Source organism: Sycon ciliatum, chromosome 4 (genome assembly GCF_964019385.1).
Source record: "Sycon ciliatum chromosome 4, ocSycCili1.1, whole genome shotgun sequence".
Lineage (NCBI taxonomy): Eukaryota > Metazoa > Porifera > Calcarea > Leucosolenida > Sycettidae > Sycon > Sycon ciliatum.
This window is the reverse complement of record NC_088646.1, coordinates 22493797-22508366: the sequence shown is the minus strand read 5'-3', so window position 1 is coordinate 22508366 and position 14570 is coordinate 22493797. Positions and strand designations below refer to the sequence as shown.

The following is a 14570-nucleotide window of genomic DNA, read 5'->3' as shown; positions in this document are numbered from 1 at the left end:
GCCGTTCTATGCCGATGTACTCTGTGTGGTGTAGACCAGGTGAATTGGTGGTCGATTCACATGGCTTCGCAGGTTGTGTGGATTGGGCAGTTATCTGGAGCTAGTCTTGGTCTGTCTCATTCAGATCTTGTCCGCTATCGTTGCTATGAGAGAAAATCTGTGGGTGCACATCCAGTGCATTTGCAGATTTACGTGTTTCTCTTGCGACCGGCGTATATACATGTATCGTACATGGTGTGTGTGTGTGTGTGTGTGTGTGTGTGTGTGTGTGTGTGTGTGTGTGTTGAACCATGTCCGGAATTGTGACCTCCGTAAGCGTTGGGGGATGAGGATCTGGTGTCGGACACTATGCGTCGTCGCCGCCTCCAGTGGTTGGGCCATGTAGCTCGGATGCCTGACAACCGTCTCCCTAAGCAGTTGCTGTTTGGATGGCTTGACGCTCCCCGACCAGCTCAGGGACCTCGTCTTCGGTGGAAGGACAGAATACAGTCAGACATGAAGCTGTGCCAAATTGATGAATGGTTTACTCTGGCCCAGGATCGTCAGCAATGGAGAGATGCGTACCGCACTCGTGTGCAGCGTCCTGCCCCGGTACCGCTCTCTTGCCTGGTGTGTAAACGGATATTCAAGAGTAAATCTGGACTCGGACGACACAAATGTTCTGCTGATCGCCAGCTGCCTGTAGCGGAACAGCCGGACGCACGTCAATGCCATGCCTGCCTTCGGTGGTTCCGAAGTGCCGGTGGACTTGCTGTGCATAAGTGCACAACACCCGCCCCGGCATCACCGCCCACACCCCAGCGCATACCAATCACCAGCCATCCGTGTTGCAACCAGCACTGCGCTACCTGTGATCGCTGTTTTAAATCTGCTCCTGGCTTTCGGCGACACAATTGCAATCGTGGACGGCGTCGTGGCGGAGCGGCTTCCTAGTGGCAGTGCTGACTTCTCTCGAACTCTCTCTTCTACTCTCCCAGGGGCGTAGCACCCGCTGCGACTGGTACGACCATGGCCGTACCACTTTTCGAAAAGTGTGGTCCGTCCGGAACGTACAAAACCGTAAAATAAAAAAATCTGGATACATCGACTCATATGCGCATCAGACTTTGACCTTTCTCTAGACTCGTAACGTTACTCGTAGATCTGTTATGCATCTGCAGTCGTACTGAGTAGACTACTGTACTCGACTCGACTGCACACTGCGCCAGACGTGTGCCAGAAGTTCCCAGAACGCAGGATTTTGTGTCTTTTTTACAAAATTTTCCCGGGGGAGCCCCCCCCCGCACCCCCCCCCCCCTCCGACACGGCCTTTGGCCGCACACACCTTCGGTCGTACCACTTGCAAAACTCCTCCTACGCCCCTGTCTCCCCTGTCTCGGGGGCGGCGTGGCCAAGCATTTGGCAGCTGTACACCAGGGCAGGTGTGCGTGGTACATGGTGTGTGTGTGTGTGTGTGTGTGTGTGTGTGTGTGTGTATAAAATAAAATAAAAATGAAAAATAGGGATTCACTGGCCAGAAAAAGTCACTTCAATCAGCTGTGTGGTGGATACCAGGCTAAAAATTAGTGGCGGTCAATTCATCAGCCTTGCAAGCTGTTGAATGGTGTAATCCCAGCACAAGTAAAGTTGCTATGTCTAACATACATGTAGCTGTTCGCTATCATCGCTTCCGCGATGGGCATGTCTGAGGTCTGAGGTGTGTGTATGGAGGGGTGATGACTTATTTCTTTCTTTGAAACTACCGTTAACCTATAGATATCAGTCTTATCAGATAAGACTCAGAGACTTGATGCCGAAGTAAGATCCATAAGCCTACCTAACCCTCTACTAAGGCTCTAGCCGTGTGGGCCGTATACATGTACGTAGATCTACTACAGTACTACACTCACACTCACCCCAGATACGGACGCACCTGCGTGCACCCCCTTGTCACGACCCCAGCGCACCTCCTCTCCGCGTGCTGCACCTGCTACAGTGCTAGCTGTCTGTCTCTTGCCAGTCGTTTGGCCCGTCAAGCGTGACCAATATCAGCTTCTCTGGGCATACCTGGCACAGTCGGATGTTCAGAAGGTGGCCTCGTCGGACAGAAGTGACCATCACATGACCGTCACGCTCGCGTATGTGGGAGTTGGGGACGAACTGTCCAGCCGCGCTCGCTCAACTTACTTAGAGAGAGAAGCCCCATCAACCAAGATATTTTCTCCACTGCTCTGGATACAGCATGGCTGTTGTTTACTGCTTTCACGACACGGTCATGTGTTTGTCTTCTGAGCTCTCCGTCACTTGCGACCCGAACCTTGGCGAGAAGGTGCACGGCGAATTGGCAGGTAAGGCCCTTGCTGTCTCGAAACGTTCACAGCGGCTGCTAAGCGCTGTGGTTTTAGGCTTTCAACGTGTAAACAAGGCTAACGCAGCGTAGATCTACAGCCGAGGGGTACTCTGATCTTGGGAGCTATGGGTGGGAGCGCTTTGGGCGGCCAAACTTATCGCTGCGCTTGGATGATCCAGCTCTTCCTCTAGATCCAGAAACTATTTCAGTGAACTTGCAAACGCTAAACAGGCAAGAGGTCCGAGGAGAAATCCGGAAGCGCACAAGGGAGGGATAGTTCGCTACTCACTATCACGTCACTCTTGACTTGGCCTTAGGTAGGAAAAAGTAGTTAGAGATCAGTTCTTATGCACAGCGGTTTGGAAAGAACTACCCCACGCTCTGGAATTTACTGGTGAAAAATTGAAAAAGAAAATGCACGAAACTCAGTCTTCTTGAACATCTCTCACCCAGTCAGTGATCGTGTGGCGAGCAAGCTGAACTCAGCCTGAAGTAGAGGCTCAATCCGATGATATGAACTACACTAAGTACTTTGAAGTATGGATCGAGGTAGATCTACTATACAATGTTGTCCTGTACTGATCTACCTCCAGCCCAGTGTTGTCCACTACTAGACTGAAGTAGCTGAGATAAAAAAAAACTAAACAATCATGATTATGTACAAATCAGCGCTGCTGCTGCTGCTCTGAGCTGTTGATGTATTCATTTCAGAGTGTTCTCACTGGTGTCCAGTATCAATGGCAGGGAAAGTCTGAGAAAGAATGACTGACTTGAGAACCTACTCCCAGGGCCGCACTGCGGCACCCAGGCCGGCTGGACAGTTTGCTTTGTGAAAAAAGACCCACCCCATTTGCGCAAAGCGGGTTTTTCGTCAATACTGTTCATTTCCGGTCGAGTAGTCTACTTGGCCGAACCACCTGAAATATTGGTGCAACGCGGCCCCGACCCCAATAGCCAGGTCCCTTGAAACCAAGAAACTTCATTGCTGTTGGAAAAGTATTTCAGCGTGGAAAATACACAACAGTGTGTCTGGCCCGAGGGGGAGGGGGAAGGGGGCAATTATCAATACACCATACCATGTCTTTTGACAATATTTACAGAAAAGGTTTCACATAAATTATAGACAACGCAAGCCAGCTGCGCACACTTCAATACAATAAGAGAACGCCTTGCCCAGGAATTTGCCATGATATAGCTCTAGCATAGGCTGATATTGTGGTACACTGCATTAGTACGTATCTATATCTGAACAAGCGTGATGAGAGGAGAAATAACTAAACTTCGAATGGAGCAGAACATAGTCGCGGGAGTATAGAGATGAGGAATGCTCTCGCATATGAGAGAGAAAAACGGGTCACGATAACCTTCAAATTGGGCGGATAATAACGCACTGTGATGTCAATAATAGTCATCTATCCGGGAGTAAACTAGGACAAAGCGGTAACTAAGAACACCACAAATTGACTACGGAGTTAACTACACGACTGAAATTGTTCTGGTCACGATTGGTCAGAAAACTAGTTTTTCTAGTGGAGCTGCAGGGAAAAGACGGTACTAAATAAACAAGGCCGGTGCAGTATATGTACTCACTGCATTGAAAGCTGCAAAATAGGATGTAACTAGCCACTACCCACCGGCTTACTTCACAATATCAAAGAGTGTCGCGGTCAATGACGGCCGCTTTCCGGGTTCGCGATCCATTGAATGACAGGCTGTGCTGGCTGGATGAATCCAGCGCGCACCGAATGCACTCATCCCTACGGGTTCTTGAAGCCTCTTGTGTGTATTCTCATGCAACTCTTGCAAAGAAGCTGCTTCTGGTAGGCCTTGCTGAGCTGAAGCTGCAAACAACGCAGGAAATAGCAGCCCAAATACAGCATTTGAGAAGCCAATCCCAGGATATCAAGAGAACATAGTGCAGGCCTCCAAATAATACTATGTGCCAAATAGGGTGTAGTGCCCGTCAGAAATGTGAATCTGATCAGCACAATATTCGGCCTACAACATTACGATGAACGAGCTTACAAACAGTTCTGTAGTGGAATTAACGATGTGGTCAAGGCGATTGCACTGTACTTCTGTTGGTGGCTAGTAGTAAGCATGATCAGGTGATCTCTGAAGTAGCCGGCAGATTGCATATTGGCCCAGCAAGATTGGCTTTTGAATCCAAGGAAAATATCCGATCTTGAGAAAGGGAAAGAAAACCAAAAAGGCTATAAAGCAGCACATGATGGTCACTTACCGTAACGGAGCACTGGATAGGCTTCAGTAACAGAATGGCCACCGCTACTAACCAGAATTGTATCTTCGAGGTCACCACATCTGCAAAATACATGTGGTAGAAAAAAAGGAGTGCAAAAATCACCAAAAGCCATATACAGTGCCACCAACATGAAAAATACAATCTGTTCTGGATTGAGTAGTCGCCACCTACAATACGGCTACATCATCCCACATCAAGGACAGGCATGCAGCGATCCCTGTTAGTGTCATCTCCCCTGGGGAGCTGAAGGTTATTCCCGTGGCTATGCAAAAGACCGTTACTTCAGTAATGTCTGGCGCTAGCCAGGGTCCACACAGCATTAATTCCGTGTTTGTTTGTTTGTTTGTGGAATGTGGGCAACGTGTATACACTGCACCGTAGCAGCACCTCTATTGGCCACTACCCACGTTTCATCGATAGTGTCACTGCTAACATACGTTTTTTGTTGTTTCTGTTTTCGTTTCAGGTGCATGCAACAACGGCATCCCAGCCACGCGTCAGCCCGTGCCACACCGGTGAATGTTGTCAACATTCTTCTCATGGCTTTGTGGCCGCACCACGGAATCCAGACAACATGAAGCTGGACTTACCCTCTAGAATCTGAGACAGAAATGCTGTGAAGTCGTTAAAGCTTGATGCGTGTGTGGTGAAGAACGCTGCGATGTTCCGAAGTCGGTTTCGGATACGTTTCAAGTAGAGCGTCCACATGGATTCGGCGTACGACCGCACCTTCTGCACTCCTGAAATAGTACAAGAAAGGAAAGATGCCACGGGAGGATTACAGGTGAGATCTAATCAGATACAGTTAGCACTGATCTTGTATGCCACTCTTCAAGCTCTAGATCGAGCAGCTTCATAGAGTTAAAAAGGCGTGGGGTGATCCCCGTTCTTATGTTCTTGACCAAAACACCATTACCTGCCGTCAAAACTAAGAACTCTAGCACGAATGTGTGGTGAAAAGCTGGCTCCTCAATATGCCCTACAGTCCTTCGTCACAAGTACATGTCTGGTGAAGACTAGACATCCAGACCAGGATACACATCTCACAAACGAATAATCTAAATATCACAACAAGGGTACCTGAATTCAACAGCATGCACTGTCCTCAATTCGTCACAAGAGAAAGGAAACAACAAAACAAAGCAGTACAATCGCATGCACTTACCTGCAAAGAAATGCCGTTGCGACAGTGACTGTATGTCATAGAATCTCTGCTGCACCGGCGTGAACTTGTGCATTGCCCGTCTCACTTGTCGCGCTACATCGAACGACAATCTACGTAACAGGCACACCGATCAACACATGGCACACAAACACATCAGCATGCAGGTGCATCTACTACGCTGTTCTAAAGGCGTAACGGCGATTTGTCTAAGGTCGGTGACCACATCGATAGTATTTGCCGCAGACAGTGCACAAGCTGACTCGGGTGAGAACCGTGGTTCTGGCGCAATCTTCCCGGCACGTAGTCCATTGGAAGATTGGCACCGCCGAGTAGGCTTTGCGATGCAGAGCACACTGTTATGAGACGCTTTCCCCACGATGAGATTCCGCTATCACAGGTTCAAATGTCAATCACTGGTACTGCAACTGCATCAAGACGGACATTCCAATCTGGTTACAATGTACGCCCAGTGTAAGACAATGTAAGTGAATCAAATCAAATCCATTTGCAAAGGTGCCCTGAAGCAATAGATGTACAATCATATACAGTCAAAAAAAACCTGTCACGGTTTGCCCGACCCTGTACCAAACGGAGTCCTGCATTGACCGGACAAATTTTCATGCACCAAAGTGCTGTGGTTCGAACGTTCACACACATGATCCCTGGACCAAGCAGAATCCTGTCATGTTAGGGCAGTTTCCGCTGAACCAAGGGCGTCCGGTTAGAGCAGGTTCAACCGTTGTACTACTGTACATGCACTGGGCACTGTGTACAACACGCCACAGAGCACACGCTATGACAAACGTCTCTGCGAGAATGTAAGCAACCCTGCCACAATGCAACTGTACGACTACGAGACGGAGACACGGATCTACTCAACGGAACTCCTCGCGTGCAAGTGTGATTTATTCGTCCAGCGATCTGGCACAGATTGACCAGACAATCCGGAACAGAACACGGCTTACATACTCCACGACTCGAGAGACTATCTGAACCAGCCGACATCCTTCCGACCGCCACCTGCGACCAGATACGTTTTACGCACTTCCTTCACCTCTGCAACTGGGATCTCTAAACACCCAGCACTCAAATTCGCCCACAGATCTATGGACTTTGAAGGAGTGTACACTCGACCACTGTGCTACGATTGACTGTACTTACGACATTCCCACTTGAATCAGCTTCTTCTCATTCGTGGCCGCAAAGTATCCGTCGGTCATGACCCGAACAAACGCTGGTCCTTGCCTGCAATGAAGGATTGGAAACCAAAAGAGTGATAAATATAATGAAATACGATCATTGCCAGCACTTAGCACTGGTGAAATGCCCTGTTACGAGACAGGCGTTGCATGACCGACGAGGACTGAGAACTGTCCTCTAACAATAATTCGTAACAGTTCGTAACAATAGAACAGGGCAACAAAAAGAGGTCAAGGAAAGAGGAGTCTCACCTGAAGATGCAGATAACGTGAACTGGAACGCGTGCCGCCTGCAGCGGTACGGGCATACCCGACGCGACTTGCTTCGGATGCCAATAGTACGCTTTGCGTTCATCTCCCACTCTGTCGCTGATCGCTTCATCAACCTCGGTGTACAGGTACGGCGGAAGGCGCTCGTACAGATGACGACCCCAGAACTTCTCGTAGTATTCGTGAGCGGAGGCATTGCTAGAAAACACCTTGTACACCAAATGGACTTTGCCAGGCAGTGTCCCAGGTTCCTGCGTGTCCTTGTTCAGGTCCCAGACGCTCTGTCCGCACGCTTTCCCTTCGAATTTGGAGAAGTACACATCTTGTCGAACGCCATGACCGTCGCAGTTGCGAGTCCATTTCAGCTTCGAGTTGCAGCGCAGTCCTAGCGTCTGCATGTGCTTGCTGGCCAGGACATAGTCGTTGAGTTGCACGCGAGGCACGCTCATCGTCAGAAAGCTTATGATACACACAGCTACGATAGCCAAGGAGACGGACACCATGACCCAGCGCATTCTCGGGCCGCAGCAGCAACCGGCAGTTTTACGAGCATGGTGGTGGCCGCTGCCTGCACGACCCTTGCGAGATGTGCCATTGAATTTCATCGTGAAGCGCGTCGTGTCCACGGAGAAAGAAAAGCTGAAAGAAATGACCAGACGCACACGATTGTGACTGTCTTTCTACTGAGTTTCTAGTGTGATAAACTGAAGACGGGAATTTGCAAATGAACGCTGACCCTGCCTCAGCCCCCAGGTGGTAACAACACGACTGTGCTCGCCTTTTCCTCTTTGTTACACCGTCTACCGGACAACACTAAAATTTGATACCCGTCGAAATACGCATTCAAAGACGCGTAGATCTACACCAGTCTGCTGCATTCAGTATGCTGGATGTATGGATTTATGGAGTATGGTTGCAGCTGTATCAGTGTACATGGTGTATGCCGTGGTCGAGGCTACATGGTAGGCGTAAGTAAGTAGACGCATCCTTCGGAAACATGGCGTTCACGTGTAAAAAATACCGCATCTCGCTTGATCTTCCACCACGCGCGCGTGTAACGGTGCCATCGATCGAGCCATGGGCATGGACAATCAATGCATTATGCGCATCGACACGAGAATCGTATCGTCGACGGATACATCAGCTCATGACAGTGGTCGCAAGAGTTCGCCCGTTTGGGATCGAAAACGTGCAGAGCGTTGCCCGCCATGCCATGTCCTTTGTGCCTCGTGTTGCGAAGGTCCAAGCGTCGCGGGAGCAAGATCCTACCATTCGTCCGTCTCTTCGCACGTCTTTTCTTCAGAACACGATGATGCGATGACGCCCGTGCTTAGCCGCGGTAGATTATTGAAGGGGTCAGAGCCATGTGGAACCCCACATTGGCACATGTTCGCTGCAACCCGAGACGGAATCATTTCCAGCGCCGGGGCGGGCTAGTAATGACACGCGGAGACAGCGCTGCAGCACGGGACCGCCTTTCGAGGAGTGGAAATTCACGTGCATGCAGCAGGGCGTCGACAGACAAATATGCGGACAGGATGGACATGCAACAACCTACGTCTGACTCTGAGCACGCGATGGCGAACAGGGAAAGTCGTACTCACGCATCCGGAAGATGAGACTGTCCTTGTGCACGATGTGCGATCATGGGTAACCTAACCCAAACCGAAAATATCCATTTGTCTCATTAAATTCTCGTTAGCATTAGGCTGGTGTGTAGTTTCAATCACCCTCCATGCTCCACATGAAAACGGAGAGCATCCTGGATCATTTTGTTTAGGTGACCTCGGAGTGACAGACACTACACACACGTGTATCACGTTCCAAGTCACACGCACACGGTTCCATGGGCACAATTCGTGATGAAACCGTGGATGAGTTCAAGTGTTAACGTTACCTTGGGAACAACCGTTCACTTTCAAGCATGGCGGATAGATTGTATGCGTATGAATATTCCCATGAACACTTCCCTGTGTATTAGTATAATTTTAATAGCATACGTCTGGGTAGATAATGATACGGTAAGTAATAGTTTGCAACTCAAAACCAGATGGGCTAGAAGCAGACAGTGTGTAGTATATCCTATGTACATGCAATGTACCACAATCATGTAGTCTAGAATTTCACATGCAATAATCAGCATCACAGTGGAAAGTAAACTACGGTTGTTATCACTGGTTGTGTGATGTCGATTAGTGGTTGGGGAAGGAGGGGAACAACATCACATATACGCATTGCATGGTCATTGTAGGCCTGTTATGACTTGTGTGAGTATGTGCCTGGCAGTCCTAACAGCAGAGTATTATGTAAACTGTTTGCGAGTACATGCCCAGTGCAGTGCCGGTATGCTCGCGTGTTGCCTCGGGCTGCTTGCTATGGGCCACCGGTCCTGGCTACTTGTGTTTACTGCTTGCAGCACGAGCTACGTGGACAGTGCCTTTGCTTGAGGTGTTTCTAAGACAGACCACTGCATCATTTGCCTTGGCAAAGTGCCCACAAAGATTCTGCTGTAAACCGCAACAGACGGCCAACTCTCGTTTATTTATCTATTTCAAACTTTTCTCTGTGCAGACATGACAAGGAGGAACAAGAGAGCCTGGTCATGCAGTGGAAGCGATGAATGGATACCAGTCATGGCTGACACCGAGGGATACCAGAATGGGATGCGCGGGGATGGCTGGACAATATGCACTTTCTCTGCCAGAACCACCGAGCATCATGCTGGTGGGCAAGGTTCGTCTACAACGTGGCGCCTGCGGCTAGCAGAAAGACCTCTGCTAGTGTACCGTTGCAGCAACGCCAGACGGTCCTGTAGTTGTGCGGACACACAACAGCGTACTCTACTAACATACACAGTATACGGGTGGAAATGTGCAGAAGTCGTGCAGCGTTCAACATCCGCACAGTACGGAGAAAACTCGAAAACATGTCCAACAGCTGTCGCCCGTGACCTGACGGGTTTGACGTTTGAACAATGCATAGTGCCGTGTAGTATAGCTGCAGGAAGAATGTCATTCTGGAACCGTCGCATTCGGCCACCCATGCTACCACTAGTAACTGCCCATGCAGCTTGTCAAGCAGCAGAGAGCTACAAGTACACTGTAAAGTAAGAACAGCAGCATGCCATACTGGATACATGTGCTGATGCAGTCAGTACGGACAACCAGTTACCTGGTATCATGCACTCTGGCTACAAGTGCCTGTTTGACCTGTCGCTGTCAATACCAAACACTGCCTGTCAACACATTTATGGACGCGTGCAGCCCCCTGGCTATGCCCAGTGGACCAATGATCTGCCAATGTCATCCACTGACGAAGCGGTTTTCAGGACCAGGGTTCACGTGGTCCAGTGTGCTTTGTCACTGATTGTTGCGGGCCATGCGTGCATGCACACGCATAGCATTTGTGCCACATGATGCACGAGAGATTAACACAGTTCAGCTTGCAGTCCCGCGTGGTCATCGTAGTGTGCAAGCTTTGAAATCACCCATGTCCACGTGTAGCATGCGAGGGAAGCTGTGTTTTCTCCACAAGGCCACTGTGAGTAACTCTTACAGAATAAAGTATGTGTGCAGATCCAACTCAAGCTCACTTTCTAAGTCGGTTGTACTGCACGGAGCCTTCGCTATGCACCACATAACCTGAACAAACCATGATTACACTGCATGTTTTACAGCCCAGGTCTTGAAATGATCCATGGGTGCAGTGTGTCAAGGCTACATGTGTGCCAGTCATGCTCAGCTCCGTGTGATGTGCTTCTGCTTGCCGCATGACTACATCATGCCTTGTAGTGCCACTCTGCACTGGCACAGGACTAGCATGGCTATGCTTTGCAATGTCATCATTGCTACACAGTAATCCAGTTGGCAAACTATAAACTGCCAGGATATGCCCTTGCAGGATCCCAGTGCACACAGTATCCTAGTTGTGAGTTGCTGGTGCTAGCGTGTGAAGAGTGTGCTTTGGACCGGCAATGCCAGCTGTCCATGACTAACCTGGTGCACATGTACAATTGGTCAGGTGCTAGAGCCTGCAGGAATGAGAACAGCTGCAGTTGCAGATGAACTATCGCACTCGGGTGATACCCCCCCCCCCCCCTCCCGCACCCTCATATCAATCCCTCCTGCCTCGCAGCCGGGATTGATATTCACTGGTATCACCATCGTACTCATGCAATATTCTCTGCGTACCATATACCATACTGTGTCCTACCTCTTTATGGCATGGTTTGGATAGTACGGTTCTAAGTTGTGCTTCAAGGTGCACTCATACCAAAATTCACGACTGTCGGATCAATGCCACATGCTGCGCCACAGGCCTGTAGCAACACATACACACACACTCAGACACAGACTCAGACATGCCCATCGCGGAAGCGATGGTAGCGAACAGCTATGTTAGACAGGAATAATTTAACCGGTATCGCATCGCAGTTTGCTATGGAATTCTTCTGATTTGCAAAGCAACTTCAAAAATGTGTTGCAGACAACTGCGATGCATATTGTTTTTTCACTGTACCCTATGATGCACAGTGTACATGCCGGGTGTGTCTCTTAGGGATAAAATAGATGTACGAAACTTCGAAAGTGCTGTGCTATGCATCCTGGCACCAGGATAGGCTTGCAACTAAGGTGTTACAGTGTACTTGTGGTCTGAGCTTGCACTCTGATCAGCTCTGCAGAAGGACAATGTTGTCAAGTGTTGAAGAAAATTGCTATGCAACATTTTCGAATTGCTATTCAAGTTTGATTTTGTGTAGCAAAATTGCTATGCAAACGATTGAAAGTAAATTATTCCCTGTTAGACATAGCAACTTGTGCTGGGATTACACCATTCAACAGCTTGCAAGGCTGATGAATTGACACACATACACATGTGCACACACACACACACACACACACACACACACACACACACACGTGCACACACACACACACACACACACACACACACACACACACACACACACACACACACCATTTGACCTTTTGACACCCATCGCCAGAGGCGATGATAGCGATGCTACGGAAGAAGCCATAGCAACTTGTGCTGGGATTACACCATTCTACAGCTTGCAAGGCAGAATAATTGACCGCCACTATTCAGCCTGGTCTACACCACACAGCTATGAAGTGGCTTTTTCTGGCCAGTGAATCCCTACTTGTTGGACTTTTCAACTCGGATGGTGAGCCAATTACATTATGGTGAAAAAAGGAGAAAGCCGGTATGTCCAATAGTCTTACTAGTTTCGTCATCATCCAGTAACTTTCGGCATTCTTTGTTGCCGTGATGCGTAGCTCGTGCTCTTCTTCGTTGCGCTTTCCTTCCCCTCTTGGACCTTTCCGAACCTGAGCCTTCCAAGTTGGAAGGTTGTTGGTTTGCGCCATGGAGAAGTGTTGGAGCTAGGTGTCAGGTCTCCGAATGTCTCAGTACTCCTTGTCAGTTTTGTGCCATTTTGTCGCACTCGCTGACCGTATAAGATCTGGTTACGTTGGTGGACAGTTAAGTCATAACTCGCAACATTTTTTCCTTCTCCTTTTTTGTTTGACTTTTTTCATTTTATACACACACACACAACTGCGTGTACGGGCGCATACATATAAAGCATGCAGAGTTCTGCTGCAAGAAACAAAAGAAATAGGCCTCTCCATGTTTCCCTGCACTTTGTATTACTGGACAACTCAAATACATGTACAACGCGCACACAGCAACACAAGTGTGCAGCACACCGTGCAATAACTATGAAGTGCGGTGTACAGTCATACCCACATTTACAAATGCACTCGTACAGCTAGAGCTAGTTACGCAGGCGCGTAGCCGGCAGTGTTTCCAGGTTTCCCGGAAACCCCCTCCGGGGTTGCTTCATGTGCACTAACTAGCTGGACAACTACTGAACTATGGTCATTGTAAAACTTCTCTTTCACGTTAGGTTTTACAATTTTTTTAGATGTGAATGAACCACGACATATTGACAGTGCATAAGTAGTAACTTGTAGTGTAAAGCCACAGATTGGGCCTCTTAGGAGCTTGGAATTTGTGTTTGCGTGGGCCGGTGGATGCCAATCTTCGGTCTTCGGCTGAGTGCTGGTGGATTATAAGGGAGGTTAAGTTCCACGTAATCTGTGTGTACTTTACGTGTTTGTACCTCGTGATACTCAGTGACTCACAGACAGTTTTCTGATTCAAGATATACCGTGAATGGAGGCTCACACACGTTCCGCCAGAACGGGAGTGCCAGATCAGAATGGAGTGCATTGTGCAAGCGGTGAGGGTGCTCAACTGAAGAAGTCTCCGAAGCACGAAATCCAAAAAATTATTCAATGAGCATAATAACTCGTACATGTATGCTTCGAAGCTTTGTCTTCTCTTTTGCTTGTATTTTGTGGTTGTCGCATGAAAACTTTCTTGTCGTTCTTGATTCCATGTGAGGGCTCACAGGGAAAGAGGAATGTGGTGATACTCACAGAGAAAAGGGAATGTGGTGATACTGTAAACTGCCTAATATTCGCGACGGATTAATGTTCGCTATTTTCACGAGAAGAGCGTAACGCGAATATTAACCAGCTTGAAATCAAGCTTCAACAGTAGGTGTGTGTAGGTGGCCCCTGTGCTTCGCGAACTTTTGCCATCGCAAACTCGCTGGTTCTAAAGAAATCGCGAAACTTTAGTGACGCGAATATTGGGCGGGTTACAGTACTTGGATTCAGATAAAATACAAATCAGGTACATGTAGACGTGCTGAAAAATCAAAAAGCGTATTATGCCTGATGGCTTGTCATGAAAAGCCCTCCGAGGCACAACACATTCGAAGCCATCCAACCCAGAATTGATACAAAGACGAAGCAAGCTTCAACTTCGAAGTGCTTTCGTTTTTTTCCCTGAACCCTTATCCATGTTTTCGTTTGTGTCCCAAAACAAAGTGTTTACTTTTCTTGTTTTCACAAGTTTTGAATCCGTGTGACTAAACACAACATTGCGAACATGAATCCACTGCATGAACTTTATGCGTATCACCCACATTCGCGTAGCCGTTACGTGTACCGTAAAGTACCGTTGATCCGCCCCCTCTCTAATTCCCGCCCCTGTCGATTTTCTACCTGTGAAGCGATTTCCGCATATACAACGAAATACGATGTTGAACCGACGCTTGCACTGCCATACACAATGCAGTCAAACCTGTCTAAGACGACCGCTCAAGGGACCTTCAAAATGTGGTCTCTGTTACCAGGTGGTCTCCGCGGCCTTATCCAGGGTCATTTAGCTGCAAATGGCATCCCTGGGTCCTGGATACAGTGGTCTTCTGAGGCAGGTGGTCGCCTTATCGGAGTGGTCGCCGTGACAGGT

General features: G+C 48.6%; 1 protein-coding gene and 1 long non-coding RNA gene across 2 annotated transcripts; one reads left to right on the top strand and one right to left on the bottom strand.

Moving 5' to 3' along the window:
* The first annotated feature begins 2173 nt into the window (after positions 1 to 2173).
* LOC135815071 (uncharacterized) lies at positions 2174 to 11138 on the top strand. The gene is made up of 3 exons (XR_010553257.1): positions 2174 to 2327; positions 5059 to 5376; positions 9798 to 11138. It is a non-coding gene; the product is annotated as an uncharacterized LOC135815071 (long non-coding RNA).
* On the bottom strand, positions 3410 to 8080 carry LOC135815070 (uncharacterized). The gene is made up of 6 exons (XM_065328307.1): positions 7209 to 8080; positions 6919 to 7002; positions 5758 to 5867; positions 5183 to 5332; positions 4572 to 4651; positions 3410 to 4170 (listed from the first exon to the last, which is right to left on the bottom strand). The coding sequence occupies exons 1-6, from the start codon at positions 7829 to 7831 to the stop codon at positions 4087 to 4089; spliced, it is 1131 nt and encodes a 376-aa protein (XP_065184379.1). The 5' UTR covers positions 7832 to 8080; the 3' UTR covers positions 3410 to 4086.
* Positions 11139 to 14570: the final 3432 nt, after the last annotated feature.

Bases quoted from the DNA above. Each gene is read 5' to 3' on its own strand.
- LOC135815070 (XM_065328307.1), bottom strand. From the start codon at position 7,831: ATGAAATTCAATGGCACATCTCGCAAGGGTCGTGCAGGCAGCGGCCAC. The intron at 4,652-5,182 runs GTAAGTCCAGCT...TGTATTTTGCAG, and splicing joins TCTGTCTCAGATTCTAGAGG to ATGTGGTGACCTCGAAGATA. The intron at 4,171-4,571 runs GTAAGTGACCAT...CGTTGTTTGCAG, and splicing joins CTATCCAGTGCTCCGTTACG to CTTCAGCTCAGCAAGGCCTA.